This window comes from Nicotiana tabacum, chromosome 14, assembly GCF_000715075.1.
Source record: "Nicotiana tabacum cultivar K326 chromosome 14, ASM71507v2, whole genome shotgun sequence".
Classification (NCBI taxonomy): domain Eukaryota; kingdom Viridiplantae; phylum Streptophyta; class Magnoliopsida; order Solanales; family Solanaceae; genus Nicotiana; species Nicotiana tabacum.
In genome coordinates this window covers 37,181,470-37,201,556 of record NC_134093.1, presented here as the reverse complement: position 1 = coordinate 37,201,556, position 20,087 = coordinate 37,181,470, and the positions used below count along the sequence as shown (strand labels likewise).

General features: G+C 37.7%; 2 protein-coding genes across 3 annotated transcripts; both read left to right on the top strand.

Annotated features, from left to right (window-relative positions):
* The first annotated feature begins 466 nt into the window (after positions 1-466).
* Positions 467-5,544, top strand: LOC107766022 (glutamine synthetase, chloroplastic). Of its 2 annotated transcripts, none has more exons than XM_016584731.2 (14): positions 467-687; positions 1,837-2,104; positions 2,305-2,344; positions 2,446-2,549; positions 2,660-2,708; positions 2,809-2,915; positions 3,383-3,470; positions 3,602-3,730; positions 3,824-3,898; positions 4,004-4,057; positions 4,149-4,186; positions 4,521-4,680; positions 4,769-4,829; positions 5,154-5,544. In XM_016584731.2, exons 2-14 carry the CDS (start codon positions 1,851-1,853, stop codon positions 5,291-5,293), a joined length of 1,299 nt encoding a protein of 432 aa, XP_016440217.1. In that variant the 5' UTR covers positions 467-687; positions 1,837-1,850; the 3' UTR covers positions 5,294-5,544. The 2 variants fall into 2 exon arrangements, with proteins under 2 accessions (XP_016440217.1, XP_075085605.1); XM_075229504.1 differs by lacking the exon at positions 467-687 and adding an exon at positions 697-818.
* Positions 5,545-5,761: 217 nt separating this feature from the next.
* LOC107766023 (membrane protein PM19L-like) lies at positions 5,762-7,657 on the top strand. The gene is made up of 4 exons (XM_016584732.2): positions 5,762-6,486; positions 6,596-6,815; positions 6,976-7,021; positions 7,325-7,657. The coding sequence occupies exons 1-4, from the start codon at positions 6,360-6,362 to the stop codon at positions 7,424-7,426; spliced, it is 495 nt and encodes a 164-aa protein (XP_016440218.1). The 5' UTR covers positions 5,762-6,359; the 3' UTR covers positions 7,427-7,657.
* The last annotated feature ends 12,430 nt before the right edge of the window (positions 7,658-20,087 follow it).

Here is a 20,087-nt window from a genome sequence, read left to right as displayed (position 1 = left end):
TTTTTTCCAATTTTACAATTCTTATGTCCAAACGCCTGCTTATATGTAATTCCTAATCTTACCAAATGCTCTCTTATTTTTTCAGCTGTTACTATTCACAAGTCCACCCTAATCAAAGATATTAAAAGAAAAGGACCAGCAAAAAGTATTTAATAACCAAAAGAAAAGATAAATATGTACTTAACAGATTTAAAAATTCTTGAAAGTGGAACTTAATTAAAAAATCAATAAAGGAAACAACTTCTTACCTTTTCCCAAAACTTTTGAACTAAGATCATCAATATCTGACAAAAGTTAAACAAAGTCCAATAATGATACAAGCAAGAAGTGTTAAATAATTAATGACAGATTAAAATGCTATAAAATAATGTATTAGTTTATTGTAAGTCTTGTCTCTATTCAAACGTTGAAGAAACATGTTACAGAAAAAAGCCTTATCTTAAATGATAGGAGAAATAAAAAAACTGATTGAATCTGGTAGGGGGTGACCATATACAAACCAAAAACTAATTTTCCTCCACTCATCAACACACACACCCCTATCTACTATGGAAAAGCCAATAAACTTTCCATATCCACTCAATCTTGTTACCTTTATAATTAAGACTTCCTCAAAAAAAATTCTTGTTACTCACCATCTTCATATTCTCTCTCTTCAACACTATTTTTCCAGCATTACCAACTTAGGTATGTAACTTATATTCTCTATTATCAATGTCTGTACTTCTTAAGCATTGATGACTAAAAGAAACTTTGTTTTTTTAGAATTGGTTAGTGGGGTTGTTAGTTTCTTGGGGTATTATTGCTGATAACACAATGTGTGTATCATCAATAAGTTTTTCTTGCTGTTTTATTACTGTTCTTTTTCAAGATTTCAGTTTTAGGACCCAAGTTGAACTCAAGTTACTAAGTATCTTTTTTTGGTCCTTGTGGTGTTGTGATCTTTGCAGTATGTGCATAAACTGCTATTGAGCTACTGATGTTAGAATCATCATGTTATCCAACTTTAGAACTAAAGCACAGCCAAGTATCTGTTTGTAGTCTTTGTTTGTTGTTTCTTTTGTCTGCCCTATGAATGTATGCAAACTATATCAGATTGTAACAAAAGCTAATCTAAGATCTAGACTCAGTGAGTTAGAATGGGTGTGCTTTTCTTATATGTATACATTTAAAATTTTTGAAGTGAGCCTTGACGTAACTGGTAAAGTTGCTGCTATGTGACTAGGAGTTCATGGGTTCGAGCCGTGGAAACAGCGCCTTGCAGAAATGCAGGGTAAGGCTGCGTACAACAGACCTTTGTGGTCCGGCCCTTCCCGGACCCTGCACATAGCGGGAACTTAGTGCACCGAGCTGCCCTTTATACATTTTAAATTTTCTGCGAGCCAAAAGCTAGGGGCAGAAACCGCCCAAGATCGGTCTCTAATTATACAATGGAGAATAACTCTAAAGGTGGCAAAAGCATTTGAATTATGGAAAATACAATATTTTTTCCCTGAAATTATCGCCCATAACAGAAAACTACAAAGGACAGGTTTTTCTTTTTCCAAAACTAGACTGCATCCTTTACTGAGATTAAAAGTGCAGTGTGATATGATTATGATTACTTATTAATTCTTGATTCTCAGAAGATATTAGCATACTGGCTGAGCTGCATCGTTCATTAGTCATAACTTCATTGAAATTTATAGTTTATCCATGAATGGCATGATAATAAGACGACTTAAAAAGTAAAATCCTGTTATTTAGTTTATCTGATGAGGATATACTTAGTTTGATAGGATTTTAAACTCCTAATTTGGTGCTAAAGTTCCTTGTGTTGTTATTTGAACATTTCAGTTGGTTAGGTGAAGATGGCTCAGATCTTGGCTCCATCTGCACAATGGCAGATGAGAATGACAAAGAGCTCAACAGATGCTAATCCCTTGACTTCAAAGATGTGGAGTTCTGTGGTGTTGAAGCAGAATAAAAGACTTGCTGTTAAAAGCTCCGCCAAATTTAGAGTCTTTGCTCTCCAATCTGATAGTGGCACTGTGAACAGAGTGGAACAGCTGCTAAACTTGGATGTAACTCCGTACACTGACAAGATCATTGCTGAATATATTTGGTATAGTATTCTTTGCTATACACATTCTCATACTGTTTATTCAACATTTCACTTGGATGTTTATTACTCTAAAAACTCAGAAAACAACATAAAACTCAAAAGTAGGAATTTATAGGTTGTGACTGTTATCTTTTCACCTTCGTTGTCTACAGCTAGTTCTTTGTGGACAGACTGACCTTATTTCATTCCATTCAAAACAGGATTGGAGGGTCTGGAATTGACATGCGCAGTAAATCAAGGGTACATACTGCTGCTTCTCTACTTAACCAAAGAAAATTTGAGAAACTGAATTTGGATTTTGTCACGAATCGTCTCTTAATTGCATGCTTTTGAATTTTCAGACTATTTCAAAGCCAGTCAAGCATGCTTCTGAACTTCCAAAGTGGAACTACGATGGATCAAGTACTGGACAAGCACCTGGAGAAGACAGTGAAGTCATTCTATAGTAAGATCAGCAAATGAATTTTTTATTCTTTTTGAACATTTTTCCTTTCTTACACTCTTCCTTTTGTTTTTTTTTCTTTCAAAAGTTAACCTCATATCATTTTACATCAGCCCTCAGGCAATATTTAAAGATCCTTTCCGCGGTGGCAACAACATCTTGGTGAGTTTGTTAGTTAACAAAACTGATTCATGATGTTTTACTGAATGTTTGATCTCATTGTTTTGAAGTTTGGTGCTATTTGTTATGTAAATTGAAACAGGTTATCTGTGATGCCTACACACCAGCTGGAGAACCAATTCCAACAAACAAACGCCATAAAGCTGCTCAGATTTTTAGCGACTCAAAAGTTGTATCTGAAGTTCCATGGTAACTTTAAATTCATCTGCCTCACTTCACTGGTTTTATGTACCGTTTAATATTTTTTCTTCTGCATTATTTTGGGGGCGTCCCTAGAACCAAGAGAATACCAACTATTCCCTTTGAACAAACCAACAAAATTAATATTGCTTATAGTTCACTAATTGAGTAAAACCTCATTCACAAACATCCTAGAAAATGAATTTACTGAGACATTGTGTTTCCTTGTGCATAAATGCTAAGCAATATTCAAAATCTGCTTCTTAACTCTTTTAACTGTGTCGAAAAGAAAACTCTTTTAAATGATGGATGGTGAAAATGAAACAATCATTTCTTGATGTTAATGCAAATCATTTTTTCTCTCACTGAAAATGGGATCAAAAGAGTATATGCTGTTATATGGTGTCATGTTGCTTTCCAGTTTTTGAATTTTATCGTGACATTGCTAATGTTGTCTAGCAATTGTTGTTGACTAGGTTTGGAATAGAGCAAGAGTACACCTTACTCCAGCAAAATGTAAAGTGGCCCTTAGGTTGGCCTGTTGGAGGCTACCCCGGACCTCAGGTAATGGTTGTTTTGCACAAAAGAATGATCAACAGCTCAATAGTCATCCAGCAAAAGTGCAGCCCAGATGTTGCTGTAAATTAGTTCAATTTATCTGTCCGATAACCATTTTATCTTCATGGAAACTTTAGGGTCCTTACTACTGTGGTGCTGGAGCGGATAAATCATTTGGCCGTGATATATCAGATGCTCACTACAAGGCTTGCCTGTATGCTGGAATTAACATTAGTGGTACTAACGGAGAGGTTATGCCAGGACAGGTACCATATTCGTCACATCTCTTGTCTAATACAATAACATCACTGTCACTTATAGTCCTCTAATTGGAGGATTAACTAAATTTTTTGTGGCAGTGGGAATTTCAAGTAGGTCCTAGTGTGGGAATTGAAGCGGGAGATCACATCTGGTGTGCTAGATACATCCTTGAGGTAATTTTCTTCCTTTGACTGTTGAAATGGTTTATCTCCTACCATTATTAACTGAACTGAGAAATCAGATTTACCAATTCTGTTTTTTGTTCGTTGATCTAACAGAGAATTACTGAACAAGCAGGAGTTGTTCTCTCACTTGATCCAAAACCAATTGAGGTGATCTAAATTTTTTTGATAATTTTTTTTTCTTCAAATTAAGGTTAGTTATAAAACTCCATATTTTTCTTTACTGGTCTGGTATTTACAGGGTGACTGGAATGGTGCCGGATGCCACACTAACTACAGGTAGTTCCTTTTTTCAAGAGAGAAACTGGCAAATCTTGAAAATAAAATCTGGGATATGAATCCTTTAAAATACTGAAATGGGAATGACATAAGTCACTTGCTCAACATGTAGAAGTCGTTACAGCTACAAATTAGTTGCAAGTGACTTTTACGACACTCATCATTTTGCTTCATGATTTTTCTTTCCACAAGTTCCTGGTTTCTGTTTAACAAATTACACCCCCCCCCCCCCCCCCTGCTTTTCAGTTTTCCAATTTAGTAATTTCTATTTTCTTCTTCTGAAAATCAGTGTGTGGTTTTCACTTACTACATTTTCATGGTTTACTATTTGCAGTACACTGAGCATGAGAGAAGAGGGAGGATTTGAAGTAATAAAGAAAGCGATTCTGAATCTCTCCCTTCGCCACAAGGAGCATATAAGTGCTTATGGAGAAGGAAATGAGAGAAGGTTGACTGGAAAGCATGAAACTGCAAGCATTGACAAATTTTCATGGGTATGCCTGCTGCTGATCTTTCCTTCACTTAGACATAAATAGGCCGTACCAATTGTCCTCATTCCTGTATGATTTTCTAAATTTGCAGGGAGTTGCTAACCGTGGTGCCTCAATCCGTGTGGGGCGTGACACTGAGAAGCAAGGCAAAGGTAAGTTTCTGCTTTATTAGAGGAGTAACATTAATATATTCCTTTTGTTTTCTGTGCGAAGAATGGAAAATTAGATTATTTTTGTGGACCACTTTTATCAACATACATCTATCATACAAAGAAAGGTAAAATACTGGATCTCAAAAAAAAAAAAAAGATGATTTACTCTATTCTGAACAGCTATGCCCGAGCCATGTATCAATGTTTCTTAGTGCCTTTTAATCAACTGTAAACTATTTAGCTATACGCTTACTTAGGCTGGTATTGATGGTCTTTCTGATGCTGTTTGTTACTCTTTTTTGTTTATGGGATTGGTGGATGCAGGTTATTTGGAAGACCGCCGCCCAGCTTCAAACATGGACCCCTATGTTGTGACCGGATTACTTGCCGAAACTACTATACTGTGGGAGCCAACCCTTGAGGCTGAAGCTCTTGCTGCTCAAAAGCTCGCATTGAATGTTTAAAGTATTTAAGGGAAAATTGATTCATAATAATCTTCTTAGAGTTCTGAGCTGCTAAGTGAAGAAACTTGTACCTTGTTTAGATTCCCTTTTAGGGAAAATCTTGTAAAGGAACCACAATTTGTCAGTTACTCCTACAAAAGAGGTTCCTTAAGACAATGAGATTGCTTTGGAGTTGAGGTGTAGTTGTTGGACTACTTTGAATATCTTTACCTTTCTTTTCTCCAGATGAATCGATTACTCTGGCTTTCCAATTGGTGTGATCTTGCAGAATTGATCTTTGAACACAAGAATCAAAAGATTGAACATATTTATAGTAGTCAAGAAAAATGGACATTCTTTTTCCTTACTCCATCTAAAACTGGAGGGAAGAATTAGGAGCCTTGTTCTAATTAATCAATCATGTACACTTCAGTTACAAACTAATTTTATCAGTTATATGAATTATCTAATATCCTCTGTATCTGTTATGGCTCTTCTGAGAATTCATCATAATGGACTATTGCAATGTTGGTCATCGGTCTGTCACAAAACCTCCTCCTTTATCTTAGGTTGCTTTTCAAGATAGACATATTTATGTTACATCGCTCGGATATCTGTGTCCAGAATGCCATTTTCCAGAACTTTGTGTTTGTTAGATGCATGTTTATGTTGAACTTTGATTTGTTTGCATGTTTTCATCATATGGTCTTATCCACTTCATGATCATTTTACAGGTAATGAAGAGTCCAGTTGAGAAAAAGATGCATAACTGCATTTACAAGTTTGTATTTTCTTTAGAATATATAATAAAGTACCTTTTACATCTGTGAAGCCAAAGTGATTCCTTTCCTCTATACAAGGATGCAACTGAAAATTAGTCCAAGATATTCTTGTCATTTCTTTGGCTTTAAGACAATTTTTTAAAGAAAAAGGAGGAAAAAAGCAACAACCTGTCAATGTTGTCTAGATAAAGAATGGAACAATCATGGCTTTATATACATATGCATTCTGTATTTGAAATCACAAAAGTGAGTGATTCAATAAAATTTCCCTTCTTTGCTTCTGTCAAAGCTTAACTTGTCAGGTCATGGCTTCAGGAGCAGGAAAATCAGCAGCATTTATGCTTTTGATCCTTAATCTCTTGCTTTACTTCATTGTTATTGTAATTGCTTCTTGGGCTGTCAATCATGCCATAGTAAGATCCAAAGAAACAGGTAATTCGTCCATCTAAGAGCACCGTCCTGTCAAGACAGAATAAATATTTTTTTCTTGAATATAAATATGGCGTCGATGATTTTAACGTGTGACAAAAAATATTTGCAGCATCAACTCTGCCAATCCCAGCTAGGATCTTTCCTATATTTTTTCCTTTTGGGAACATGGCAACTGGTTTTCTCATCATATTTTCACTTATTGCTGGAATGGTTGGCTTCATCACCTCACTTACTGGAATTCAGAATGTGATACAATGGAATGCTCCCAATTTACATGCAGCTGCTTTCTCTTCTCTCACTACTTGGTTACTCACATTACTTGCCATGGGGTAAATTATTACCACTTACCACTAATGTTTAATTATATGTTTTGCGTGAGGCATGTCACATTTATAATTTTTTTATAATTACATATGATATAGAAATTTCATAGTACTGCAACTTTTGCGGGTGGTGATTCTATTTTTCTTTTTTCTTTTTGGGTTGCAGGTTGGCCTGTAAGGAGATTGATATGGGGTGGACTGACTCAAACTTGGTAAGTTTCCACTTTTTGAGTCATAATAAACAGAAACGGGATATCTCGTACTCTGAGCTGTTTTTAAAAAAAAAAAAAACAGAAGCGGTTCCAATATTTTTGTGTTAGCAAGTTCGACCATGCTTACTAGTTTTAGCTTGGATAATATGTGTTATGTGTATATACAAAGTGACTTAAAACATATAAATAAAGCAAATCTATTTTGTATCTATTGCTTCTAAATTCTAGATTCACTTTTGAAGGTGAATAGGAAAAGTTATTTGCTATATAAAGTGATAAGTTTCTTAATTACAATTTTTGCAGAGGACCTTGGAGGTAATATTGATAATATTGAGTGGGACACAAATGTTCTGCACTGGTGCTATTCATGCTGGAATTGGAGATGTTGCTACTCGAGACCTTTAAGCATAGGAAGAGTTTGAAAAGTTTCACAATTTATTTATATAAAAAAATATATATTATTTTTTCTTTCCCTCTCATTTACGCACCTTTAAGTTTTAATGTGTATGTAATATTTCATATGGACTTTGTAAAGATGTGTATGCCGTCTTTGTCTTGAGCAGATTGAAGAAAGAGTCGTTTGATTTGTTTCTTGGTCTTTTATTGATTTGTAAAAGTGAATTGAATTTTTTTTAATTTTTTTGCTTTTCACCCAATTCTAATGTTCACTTTGAGGCTTTATTGAATATGAATTCGTGCCGTTAAATTATGTGATTTTGTACTCTTGCAAGTAACACTAAGTTATGTGATTATTTGATTAATATTACATGTCTCGCGATAAATATAGCAATTAAGTGTACCATCATTTGCCACCCCCAACCCAAAGAGAAAGAAAAAAGAAAGAGAAATGTCAGGAATATGCAAAACTTGAAAATGCTAAAAAGATGGATGTCAAAACCAAGTAGTAAATTCAATATAGGGAACTAGAATGGCATGAATTTTTTTTTTTTGGGGGGGGGGGGGGGTAAACATGAATTGTCAAATAACAGAAGCATTACAATATTTAGGCCAACAACAACGAAAACTAGCAAAATTTACCACACACTAGTAGATAGTTTGAACATAAAAACAAACACTTTAATAACCTAGATATTTAATCATGAGATCATACTATATTTTAAATTAAAAGCTATATGTTCAGAAATGAGATTCATTTAGATTGATGAGTGAACCTTGTTCAGTTAATGAGCTGCATAAATGTCATTCTGTTGATTATAGATTGAGAGTTCGAATTACCAATGATAAATGAAAAGCTACAACTAAGATATGAAGTAAAAAAGAAAAGGGTAAATTATCCAAATACACAAGGATTTAAGATTTTCTAATATATACTCGTCGTCCTTTTGGTCCATGAAAGCTCTCGTTATTATTATTCGTTTCAAAGATATCTCTTTTGTTAATATTTTTCGATCGTGAAAAAAATTTAATACGATTTTATCATACAGTAAAGGTCATGTAAGAGTATATTTGGATATTTTAAATTATCTAGGGGTATATTTTAAATTATTATAGAAGGTTTACAAAAACTAATTTGTTAGTTATGAACTAAATATGAATATTTTATTGTGGTTTTGTTGTAACACATGCCAGATCTAAGTTGAATGTTATAAATATATTATATTATGGATGTTCATTGAGTACTCCGTTGTAAATAAGCTTCCTGAAAAAGCTTATCTATATGAGACTCCACCGTAAATATGTTTATCTATTTAGTACTCTATTGGAAATAAACCTCCTGAAGAAGCTTATCCTTTCGGTACCCCGTTATGGATAAACATCACCCTCGGTAGAAGATTATCTATATCTGGTACAATGAGTTTATTCTTTCGGTACTCCGTTATGGATTAATATTACCCCGGTAGAAGATTATCTATATCTGGTACAATAGCAGCTTACACATCAGTTTGCTTTCTTCTATAAATAGAGGAGATTTCAGTTCATTATGTACATAAGTTTGAAGTTTGAATAATATAGCAGTTTCTCTCTATACTTGTTTTTACTTTACAGTCTTTATTTTATAACACATTATCAGCACGAGACTCTTCCATCTCGATCAAATACTTTGAAAGTATCAGATGTACGAACTTTCTTTTTCTAAATAATGTCAAATCTTTCTAAACTTGAATTTGTAGCCCTAAATATATCGGGCAAAAGCTACATGTCTTGGGTGCTTGATGCTGAAATTCATCTTGATGCGATGGGTCTGGTAGACACCATCAAGGACAAAAATCAAGCATCAAACCAAGACTGTGGCCGCGCACGTCCTTCCGAGAAAAAATATTTCAGGGCTAAAATTATAATTTCGGAGGCGACTTCCCTTGACCTATATGAAGCCCAGCTCGTCCAAAAAGAGGGTATCTTGATTTTTAGAAGAACTTTGAAGTCAAGAACAGGCAAGGAGCAAGACGGAAGATTCGGAAACGAGTTTTTATCTTTTTTCTTTCCTTTTTTTCTAGTATTGGTGATGAATTCTTATATTGTGGTTATGAAAATAATTATGAGTAGCTTAACTTCGTATTCTAGGGTGTGATGGAACCTCTTGGAGGATGAATTTTTGTTGCGTTTAATATAAATTTGGTATTGGATTTTCTCTACTTGTTCATCTACGTGATTATTGTGGTTGATTGAAGGGCCCTCAATCGGTTATGCCTATTTAGTATGTATTACTTGAAAAATGGTACATATTTAGGTAGTTGTTGAACAACATCACTCCTAACGTATTTGAGGAATTAATACAGAGGGTTTAAAGGTGGATTAGGAATAACAAAACCTTGGTGCGATCTTAGTGAGCGGTAAACTAGTGCTAACTAGCGTAGTTCGGAAGAATACGTGTAGTAAATTGTTGTATTTGCTCGGAAGAGAATTACGATATCTAAAGTATTCATGATCAATAGAGAGTATCTAGGCAAATTTATAAGAGACGTAGCAGAGAGGATTCCGATAAGAGGAGAAATCATAACCCTAGGCCTTTCCAATCTTGTCTACAACATTTGCTTTGTTAGTAATAAAATTACAGCTTTTTAATTATCTTGTTGTTAGTTGGTAAACACTCCACTTATTATTCAGTATTTTTAGAAGTTGATTACTTGAATTCTAGTGAAACTAGCAGTTGTGATTAATATGTTAATTCCATGTGGGATTCAACTCCGCACTTGTAAACCAGATTATATTTGTAATGATCGCTTAGTCCTTTTTATAAGGCATAGTTGGGAGTGATCAAAGCCCAACTATGCCTTATAAAAAGGACTAAGCGGTCGTTGCAAATATAATCCGGTTTACAAGTCCAGAGTCGAATCCCACAGGGAATTAACGTATTAATCACAACTGCTAGTTTCACTAGAATTCAAGTAATCAACTTCTAAAAATATTAAATAATGAGTGGAGTGTTTACCAACTATGGATACGTCCACACTCTTCTTTTAAAACCATGCAAACATGGTTAAAATGTTCCGGGCAGTTCGCATAAAATTCCCGCACAACCATTAAATTGGCTTCATGACGTTCTTCAAACAATATCCCCAGCCCTTGCCGGATCAATTCACGATACATATTGGGGAAGCTATTTTGGAGGGATCCCATATCATTTCCCCTCTCCGGTATGGGTTTCTTGGATGCCTTATTACAGAAACGTTCCTGGGCCTCACTAGATACGAACTTGTTAGCATCAAACTGGCGAGCATTGGCAGAAGATCGCGGCCGGGATGAGCCAGCGTGACCACTAGAGGAGGCACTTGTGGTTCTTAGTTTCTTGGATGGTATCATAATACCTGAAACAACTACCAATATTAGCTAAAGGCACGATGTGTGAACCAATAGCGGCTACTCAGACTTCACCAGCACACTTGGTCACAAAACTACATTCTCAAACTCATTGTGACATTTATACAAACACTTATAGTGCACAGTTCACCTGAAACCCCAAACAACAATTTTATAACCCCAATTCAAAGAAAGATATACCAATGTCACACCTAACCCGTCATGGTGAAATTCGACTATTACCCCAACACACGAACAAGTACAACTAGAGAGAAAGAACTAACAAAAATCTACTACAATTCAAGAAAAAGAAAAGAAAGTAAACTAAATTAAGAAGGGGAAAAACACATGTCACTTACCTGAGGAAAACTTGTGAGGATTTGGGTTGGGGAGAAGATAAAGGAACGCAGAATAGAAGAGATGAGAGAAGGGGGTAGGGTTTTATTTATTGGGGGTGTTTAGGAAGGGGGAGTTCCAATTTAGGCTAAGTCGAAGGGGGTCGGGATTTAGGTTAATTAGAAGGTGGAGGGGTCGGAAATTCTAAAGAGAAAAAGAAGAAAGAAAAGAAAAAAATAAAAATAAATAAATAAATAACATACAAACCGGGTGCCCAGTGCGCGATCGATGCGCGGCCGCGCACGTGTGACAGTAAGAGTCCGAAAATGCGCGGCCAGATTTTTTTTTCTTTTGCCACTTTTGGCCTTTGTTATGATTTCTTCACCCCGAGTCGTTCCAATCCGCACAATTTCATCCCTGCAACATTGATAAACATGTCAATACTTCCCCAATTCAAAATCAAACACAAAAAATAAAGAAAAACACAAAAAATCGGGTTGCCTACCAAGAAGCTCTTGATTTAACGTCGCAGTACGATGAATTACAACAAATCCATGGGTTGCCTCCTAAGAAGCGCCTGATTTAACGTCGCGGCACGACTCGGGATATCCATTATCAAGGATATTTCATTTACAAGGTCGAGATCACTTTATATTTCTCAACCATGCCCTGATAATATTTTAGTCTTTGCCCATTAACTTTGAACTTGCGAACACCATATTCCGATGTAATCTCGACGGCTCCAGTTGAATGCATCTCTACCATAAGAAATGGTCCTGACCATCTTGACTTCAACTTGCCCGGAAACAACTTCAATCTTGAATTGTATAGCAATACCATATCTCCAGGTTTAAAACTCCGCTCAAGAATATTTTTGTCATGCATCATCTTCATTCTCTCCTTGTATAGTCTTGTGCTCTCAAAAGCATGGTAGCGAAACTCATCAAGCTCGTGCAACTCTGTGATTCTATTTGTACCTGCATCTCTATATCGAGATTCAACTACCTCAATGCTTACAAAGCTTTATGCTCCAACTCCACTGGTAAATGACACGCCTTCCCAAATACCAATTTATACGGCGACATGCCAATCGGAGTTTTGAAAGCGGTACGATAGGCCCAAAGTACATCATCTAACTTTCTCGCCAAATCCGTTCTTATAGCATTCACGGTCTTTGTCAAAACGCTCTTTATCTCTCTGTTCGAAACTTTCACTTGCCCTCTCGTTTGAGGGTGATATGGGGTGGCGACCTTGTGGCACACACCAAATTTTTCTAACAACTTTGCGAAGGCGCGGTTGCAGAAGTGAGTGCCTCCATCACTGATTATTGCCCTTGGAGTGTCAAATCGGGTGAATATATTCTTTCTCAAAAAACCAATGACCCTCTTTGCATCATTTGTAGGGAGCGCTGCAGCCGCCACCCATTTTGACACATAGTCCACAGCTACGAGTATGTACTTGTTGCTGTATGAGCTGACAAAAGGCCCCATGAAATCGATTTCCCATACATCAAACACTTCTACCTCCTGAATTGGGTTTATATGCATCTCATGTCGGCGGGAAATATTCCCGGTTCGTTGGCATTCATCACAACCATTCACCCAGAAGTGTGCATCTTTGAACACTATCATCCAGTAAAAGCCCGACTCTAACACTTTTGCAGCTGTCCTTACTCCCCCGAAATGGCCACCATATGGGGATGCATGACAAGCCTGCAAAATAGAAGATTGGTCTATCTCAGAGATACATCTCCGGATCATGTTATCAACACAAATCCTAAGCAGATAAGGTTCATCCCAATAATACATACGACAGTCACGAAAGAACTTTTTCTTTTGGACAGAGGAAAGGTCATAGGGGACAATACCGCTCGCTAGGTAGTTTGCAATGGCCGCATACCATGGCGCTACCTCAAGGATCGTGGCCAATAGTTGTTCATCTGGGAAAGTCTCCACAATCTCTTCCACCTCAAACTTCTTCTCTGCTCCTTCCAGCCTAGACAAGTGATCAACCACTTGGTTCTCCATTCCCCTTCGGTCACGGATTTCTACGTCAAAATCTTATAGAAGTAACACCCATCGAATCAGGCGCGGCTTTGACTCCTTCTTTTCAATTAGGTACCTGAGAGCAGCATGGTCAGTATAGACAATTACCTTCGAGCCTATCAGGTATGACCTGGATTTGTCAAATGCGAATACCACTGCTAGCATCTCCTTCTCGGTCACTGTGTAATTTAGTTGGGCACTACTCAAGGTTCTACTTGCGTAGTAGATTGGATGCATGACTTTATCTTTCCGCTGCCCAAGAACTGCTCCTACAGCATTGTCGCTTGAATCACACATCAGCTCAAATAGTTGCTCCGAACGGGTGCAACTATGATAGATGTAGACACCAACCTCTTCTTCAATTCCTCGAAAGCTACCATGCAGTTATCTGAAAACACAAAAGGGTGATCTTTTTCAAGCAATTTACACAACAGGTTAGCAATTTTGAAAAAAATCTTTTATAAACCGCCTGTCGAAACCGGCGTGGCCAAGGAAACTTTATATTGCCTTGACGGAAGTGGGTGGTGGCAACTTTTCTATTATATTAACCTTTGCGCGATCCACTTAAATTCCATTACTTGACACTAGGTGCCCCAATATTATACCTTCATGTACCATGAAATGGCAGTTTTCCCAGGTTAATACTAGATTAGTCACCATACACCTCTTCAATACTCTTTTCAAGTTCATAAGGCAATCATCGAATGAGTTCCCCACCACTGAGAAGTCATCCATGAAAACCTCCATTATTTCCTCTACCATATCTGTAAAGATGGGGGTCGCAGGTGCGAGGAAAAATTCCACATTTGCGATGCCCGCAGATGCGAAGATTAAGGCGCAAGTGCGAGAATAGCTAGACTTGACAGTCTCCGCAGGTGCTGAGAAATTGTGCGCATTAGCGGCTGCGCAGAAGTGGATTTTGGCATGCAGAAGCGAGAGGAAGCGCAGGTGCGGTTGGACATGCGCACCCGCGGTCGCGCAAATGCGGTTAATTAGTCGCAAGTGCGGTCACGCCTGGACAGATTAGAGAAATCCGAGGGTTTAGTTTCATTCTTCGTTTTTGGACTTGAGAGCTCGAAATTTGGCGATTTTTCGAGGGATTTTCAGAGGAAGCTTTGGGGTAATAATTACTAACTCGTTTTTGGTTGTATTCCATTAATCTATAGTTGTTTTCTCCATTTAGTTTCGGATTTTTGAGGTTGATATTGGGAAATATTAGAAGCACTTCTTCAATAAAGATTTTGAGTTTTGAAAAGGGATTTGTGGTCGGATTTGAGTTATTTTTATATGGTTGGACTCATGAGTGAATCGGTGTTCATATTTTGTGATTTTTACACGATTTCGAGACGTAGGCCCGGGTAGACTTTTTAAGGCAAATTTCAGAATTTTTGTTAAAATATTGATTTCATTAATTAGATGAGTCTATTATCTTTGTATTCATGATATGCAATTGCGTTTGGTTAGATTTGGACCATTCAGAGTCGGATAATTGAGGAAAGGGCATTCGTACGGACTGTTTGAGCTTGGTTCGAGGTAAGTATCTTGTCTAACCTTGTGTGGGGGACTTCCCCTTAGGATTTGAATCTTCTATGTTGATTGTAGCCCGTGTGCACGAGGTGACGAGTGCGTGCACGGACTTAGTTATGGAAAGTTGGCCTTTTAGGGTTATTAGGTCCTTGTATTCATTGAATATGCAGTTGTTCTTGTTACGATTATATATCTTAATTACTAGATTCACATCTACCTGCTTAATTAGAATACATTGCTTCATGATCCACTATTATTGTTACTTGATTCATATGTGACTTAATTGAAACTGTTATCTATTTTATAGCCATGCTATCTTTTCATAACTGCTTATCTTTATTTGGAATTTATATTATTTTATCCTATAATTATTCAGTCTTAATTGAGGTTATGATTATTTTTCTACTGTTATCCTTAATTGAATTGTTGAATATCCTTCGTAATTTCCTCAACCTTAAAAGAAGTAGATATCCTATATCTTAATCAACTTATTTTATTTGGCATTATTGGATTCGTGTTAGCTTCCCTGTTGTTGAAGTTTATATTGTGGGATTCTTTGCTACACCTTAGTTTTCCCTTTGTTGAGTTGTTCGCTTTACGCCTAGCATTTTAGACTGTGGTTATTCTTGTGATTTGGTCCCACATTTTTTCTGTGATTCAAAATTTCTTACGTTGATTTACTTGTTTTACTTCATATTATTGCCATTGTTGTTGTTGTATTTGTTGTGGTGATGCACGAGGTTTCTGCCATGCGGTTGTTGTTATGGGGTTGCACGAGGTTTCTGCAATGCTATTGTTACTATTGATATATATATATATATATATATATATATATATATATATATATATATATATATATATATATATATATATGTGTGTGTGTGTGTGTGTGTGTGTGTGTGTGTGTGTGTGTGTGTGTGTGCATATGGCGAGGCAAGGTAGGAACATTATTATGCACGTGTTGCGAGACAAGGCGGGCATTTATGATACTATTGCACACGTGGCGAGACAAGGTGGGCTGTGTCAGGGATTGACTTGTGATGATTTATGGCCTAGGGGAATTCTTGTTGTTGATATTCTTGTAGTGGTATACGTACCTGTGTGAGCTTTATCTTGTGAAAGATGTGAGAAAATATTCTATGTGTTGCCCGTTCTTCTTCTTCCTTATGCTTATTTGCTAGTACGGACTATGTTAGGACACTTGCACAAGCATACACGTAGTTAAGCCCTCTTATTGGATAAGAGGTGTTCTTGAAATTGTTGACCATAGATGCTCACCCTTGCTTACTTGTCTTCTATGTGAGAATGGCTCTATTGGCACGTGAGTCGTCAGTATGGTTATGAGGTGTTATGAGGGCACATGATGCCAAGTGTTAGGGTTTAGGTATTGAGACCCGTGAGTTGTGAATTGTCCAAGGTTCGGTACCTCGTGGAGTTGTTGATTAAAACCTGATGTAAAAGCGGTTGTAATTACTGAGTTATTACTTGTCCTTGTTGTATTCGTGATTCTGGATTTAGATTGTGTTCCATTCACTTTGTCTGCGTCATATTCATGATATTATGTTGATACTTGTTGTTTCTTGCTTTAATGCCATTACTGTATTGTGAGCCATATTGCATAGTCATTATGTAGACATCATACTTATGTTATTCATGTACGTATATATGTTCGGTTTATTAGACCAGTGGGTGTCTTGACTGTTCCTCGTCACTACTCCACCGAGGTTAGTCTTGATACTTACTGGGCACCGATGTGGTGTGCTCATGCTACTCTTCTGCACATTTTTGTGCAGATCCAGGTACTTGTTCATTAGCTAGCTGTGTGGACTGTTGCTGTGGAGACTCAAGGTAAACCTGTTGCTGCGTTCACAGGCTTCAGAGTCACCTTCCAGTTTTCATTTTGCACTATTTATTCTTATTTTTGGACAATTGTATTTATAGTTTTCTAGAAAATACTTTGTAGAGCTTATGACTTGTACTACTAGTTTTGGGAATTTTAAGAGATTCTATTTAAATAATGTTGTTGTTTTAATTATTGTTAAGCTTACCTAGTCCCTAAGACTAGGTGCCATCACGATACCTAAAGGAGGGAAAATTGGGTCGTGACAAGTTGGTATCAAAGCTCTAGGTTCATAGGCGCTACAAGTCATAAGTGAGTTTAGTAGAGTCTTGCGGATCGGTACGGAGACATCTGTACTTATTTTCGAGAGGCTACAGAACTATTAGGACAATTTCACTTCTTTCATTACTATCGTGCGAGCTTATTGATCTCGGGTGCATTACATAGGCCAAACGGCATTCTCCGAAAGGCAAAGATACCATATGGACAGGTGAACGATGTTTTCTCTCTATCTTCCAGGGCAATAGAGATCTGATTATACCCCGAGTATCCATCCAAAAAGCAAAAGTGAGACCTCCCTACCAATCTATCTAGCATCTGATCAATGAATGACAGTGGAAAATGGTCTTTCCGGGTGGCCTTGTTTAACCTTCTGTAATCCATGCAGATTCGCCATTCTATGACTATTCTTGTTGAGATCCACTCGTTGTTCTTATTTTGCACTACAGTCATTCCACCCTTCTTTGGCATACACTGAACTGGGCTGACCCAGTTACTATGAGGGGTGGGAAAGATGATTCTCGCATCTAACCACTTGATCACTTCTTTCTTCACCACTTCTTTCATGTTGGGGTTTAGCCTTCTTTGATATTCTCTAGATGGTTTGTGCCCATCGTCTAATAGAATATTATGCATACAAAATGCCGAGCTGATACCCTTAATATCTGCAATGGTCCAACCAATTGCATTCTTGCACTCCATTAACACCTGTAAAAGTTGTTCTGCCTGCACATCTAACAAACTAGATGAGATAATAATAGGTAAAGTTGAGTTAGGTCCCAAGAAAGCATACCTGAGGTGAGACGGTAATGGTTTTAGCTCCAACTATGGTGGCTCTTCAATTGATGGCTTAGCTGGAGGGGTCTTTCTTTCTTCTAAGTGTAAAGTCTCTAATTCGAGCTCTCTTTTCCAGTATCCTTGGACTTCAAGGGCCAAAACCCACTCAGCTAAGTCCTCACCATCTACTTCTTCTAAGTTCATGAGGCAGGCTGCTAGAGGGTCTTTTACATTCAGAGCCTCATCTTCCTCATCCAAAATCACATCCACAGCTTCTATCAGAGAGCAGTTAGCAAACTCACTAGGTCGCTGCATAGACTTCTGCACATTGAACGTTATCTCTTCATCATTCAGTTTCATCTTTAGCTCCCCAGTTTCACAATCAATTAGAGCTCTCCCGGTGGCCAGGAATGTCCTTCCCAAAATTATGGGAATCTCCTCGTCAACCCGGCAGTCCAAAATGACAAAATCTGCTGGAAACACAAACTTTCCAACCTGCACCAGTACATCATCAAGTATACCTGATGGCCTCTTAACCGTTAGGTCAGCTAGCTGTAGTAACATGGATGTGGGTCTTAAGCTTCCAATGCCTAACCTTTTATAGATAGCCAAGGTCAGCTAGCTGTAGTAACATGGATGTGGGTCTTAAGCTTCCAATGCCTAACCTTTTATAGATAGCCAAGGGCATCAAGTTTATGCTCGCCCCCAAATCACACAATGCTTTAGCAAAAGAATAGTTGCCTATTGTGCGTGGTATTGTGAAACTTCCTGGGTCGGACAACTTCTCAGCTATGGGTCTCGTCACGACAACACTACATGTCTGAGTTAGTGTAACAATGGCTAAGTCTTGAAAGTCGCACTTACGAGACATCAAGTCCTTCATCATTTTTGCATAACCAGGCATCTCCATCAAGGCGTCAATCAATGGAATGTTCACATGGATTTGCTTCAACATCTCCTTGAATTTCTTATGCTGCTTATCCTTCTGATAGCTGACCAATCTATGTGGGAACCGTTAGGTCATCTAGTTGTAGTAATATGGGTGTGGGTCTTGCTCTTCCAATGCCTAACCTTTTATAGATAGCCAAGGGCATCAAGTTTATGCTCACCCCCCAAATCACATAATGCTTTAGCAAAAGTATAGTTGCCTATTGTGCATGGGATTGTGAAACTTCCTGGGTCAGACAACTTCTCAGTTATGGGTCTCGTCACGATAGCACTATATGTCTGAGTTAGTGTAACAATGGCCAAGTATTGAAAGTCGAACTTATGAGACATCAAGTCCTTCATCATTTTTGCATAACCAGGCATCTCCTTCAAGGCGTCAATCAATGGAATGTTCACCTGGATTTGCTTCAACATCTCCATGAATTTCTTATACTGCTTATCCTTCTGATATCTGGCCAATCTATGTGGGAAGGGTGCTGGAGGTTGTTTCTTTCCTGTGATTTGAGTTTGATCCTGCTCGGGCACTGTTTTTAAAGCCTTCTCTTGCACTAACTCAGTCTCCTTCATAACTTTTTTTTCTTTGCTTGTTTCCGCTGGTGCATGTTGTACCGTCACCTCTGTCAACCCTGTTGAATCCTCTACCTCAAATGGTATTGTCACAAGTATCTCAGTTGGTCGGCTTTCGCGAGCAATTTCTTGCTCTAGATCAAGATCTCTACCATTTCTTAGACTCATCGCCATAAGTTGCTTCGGGCCTTACTCTTTTGGATTGACATGGGTGTCTGCAGGTAACGTCCCTTAGGGACGATTATTCAGAGCCATGGATAACTGCCCTAATTGAATCTCAATGCCTTTTATCGCTGAGTCATATGCTTCGACTTTCTCTTGCATTTTTCCATAGGACCCAATCAGTTGTTGCAGCATTCCTTTAATTTCAAACAACCCATCATCTTGTCTCACTATCTATTGTTGTTGAGGCTGTTGATAAGCTGGCTGCTAATTTTGCTGATTGTATCCCTGTTTCCTTTGTTAAGGCACAACTTGTCCCTATTGTCACATAACTTCAAGATTGTTGCTATTATTGTACTGCTGCTGTGCTGGTCTATACTGCTGATTCTGTTGCCCCCAATTCTGACCACATTGCCTTTGTCCTCCATAGTTGCCCACGTAGTTCATATTCTCTTGATAGTTCTGGTTGTCACTTTCGCCACTCCACGAGCATTCATATGGTTGGTTAATACATGGTGTACATAAGCTTTCATTAGTCGTGTCAACTATGCGTACCTGTTTCTGGCCTGATTCGTCAATCTTCTTGGTGAGGATACTCATTTGCGTCATCAGAGTGGCCATATTCTCGGTTATGGAATTGTTTCGGTTCAAAGCCACTGAGTGAACTATAGGAGTGATTGTGGAGCCTTTTGTCATCCATCCTGAGTTTTGAGCCATTTTATCTAGCAGGACTTTACACTCTCTAAATGATTTGCTCAAAAATGCTCCACCTGCTAAAGCATCAATGTTGGCCTTCAAGCTATCTGCCAATCCCAAGTAAAATCTT

What these genes read in the sequence shown, in the direction of transcription:
- LOC107766023 (XM_016584732.2), top strand. Translation starts at nt 6,360, where the DNA reads ATGGCTTCAGGAGCAGGAAAATCAGCAGCATTTATGCTTTTGATCCTT. An exon ending in CTCACATTACTTGCCATGGG is followed by an intron (nt 6,816 to 6,975) that starts GTAAATTATTAC and finishes TTTGGGTTGCAG; the next exon opens with GTTGGCCTGTAAGGAGATTG. An exon ending in GGTGGACTGACTCAAACTTG is followed by an intron (nt 7,022 to 7,324) that starts GTAAGTTTCCAC and finishes CAATTTTTGCAG; the next exon opens with AGGACCTTGGAGGTAATATT.
- LOC107766022 (XM_016584731.2), top strand. Translation starts at nt 1,851, where the DNA reads ATGGCTCAGATCTTGGCTCCATCTGCACAATGGCAGATGAGAATGACA. An exon ending in GTTGTATCTGAAGTTCCATG is followed by an intron (nt 2,916 to 3,382) that starts GTAACTTTAAAT and finishes GTTGTTGACTAG; the next exon opens with GTTTGGAATAGAGCAAGAGT. An exon ending in GAGGCTACCCCGGACCTCAG is followed by an intron (nt 3,471 to 3,601) that starts GTAATGGTTGTT and finishes TGGAAACTTTAG; the next exon opens with GGTCCTTACTACTGTGGTGC.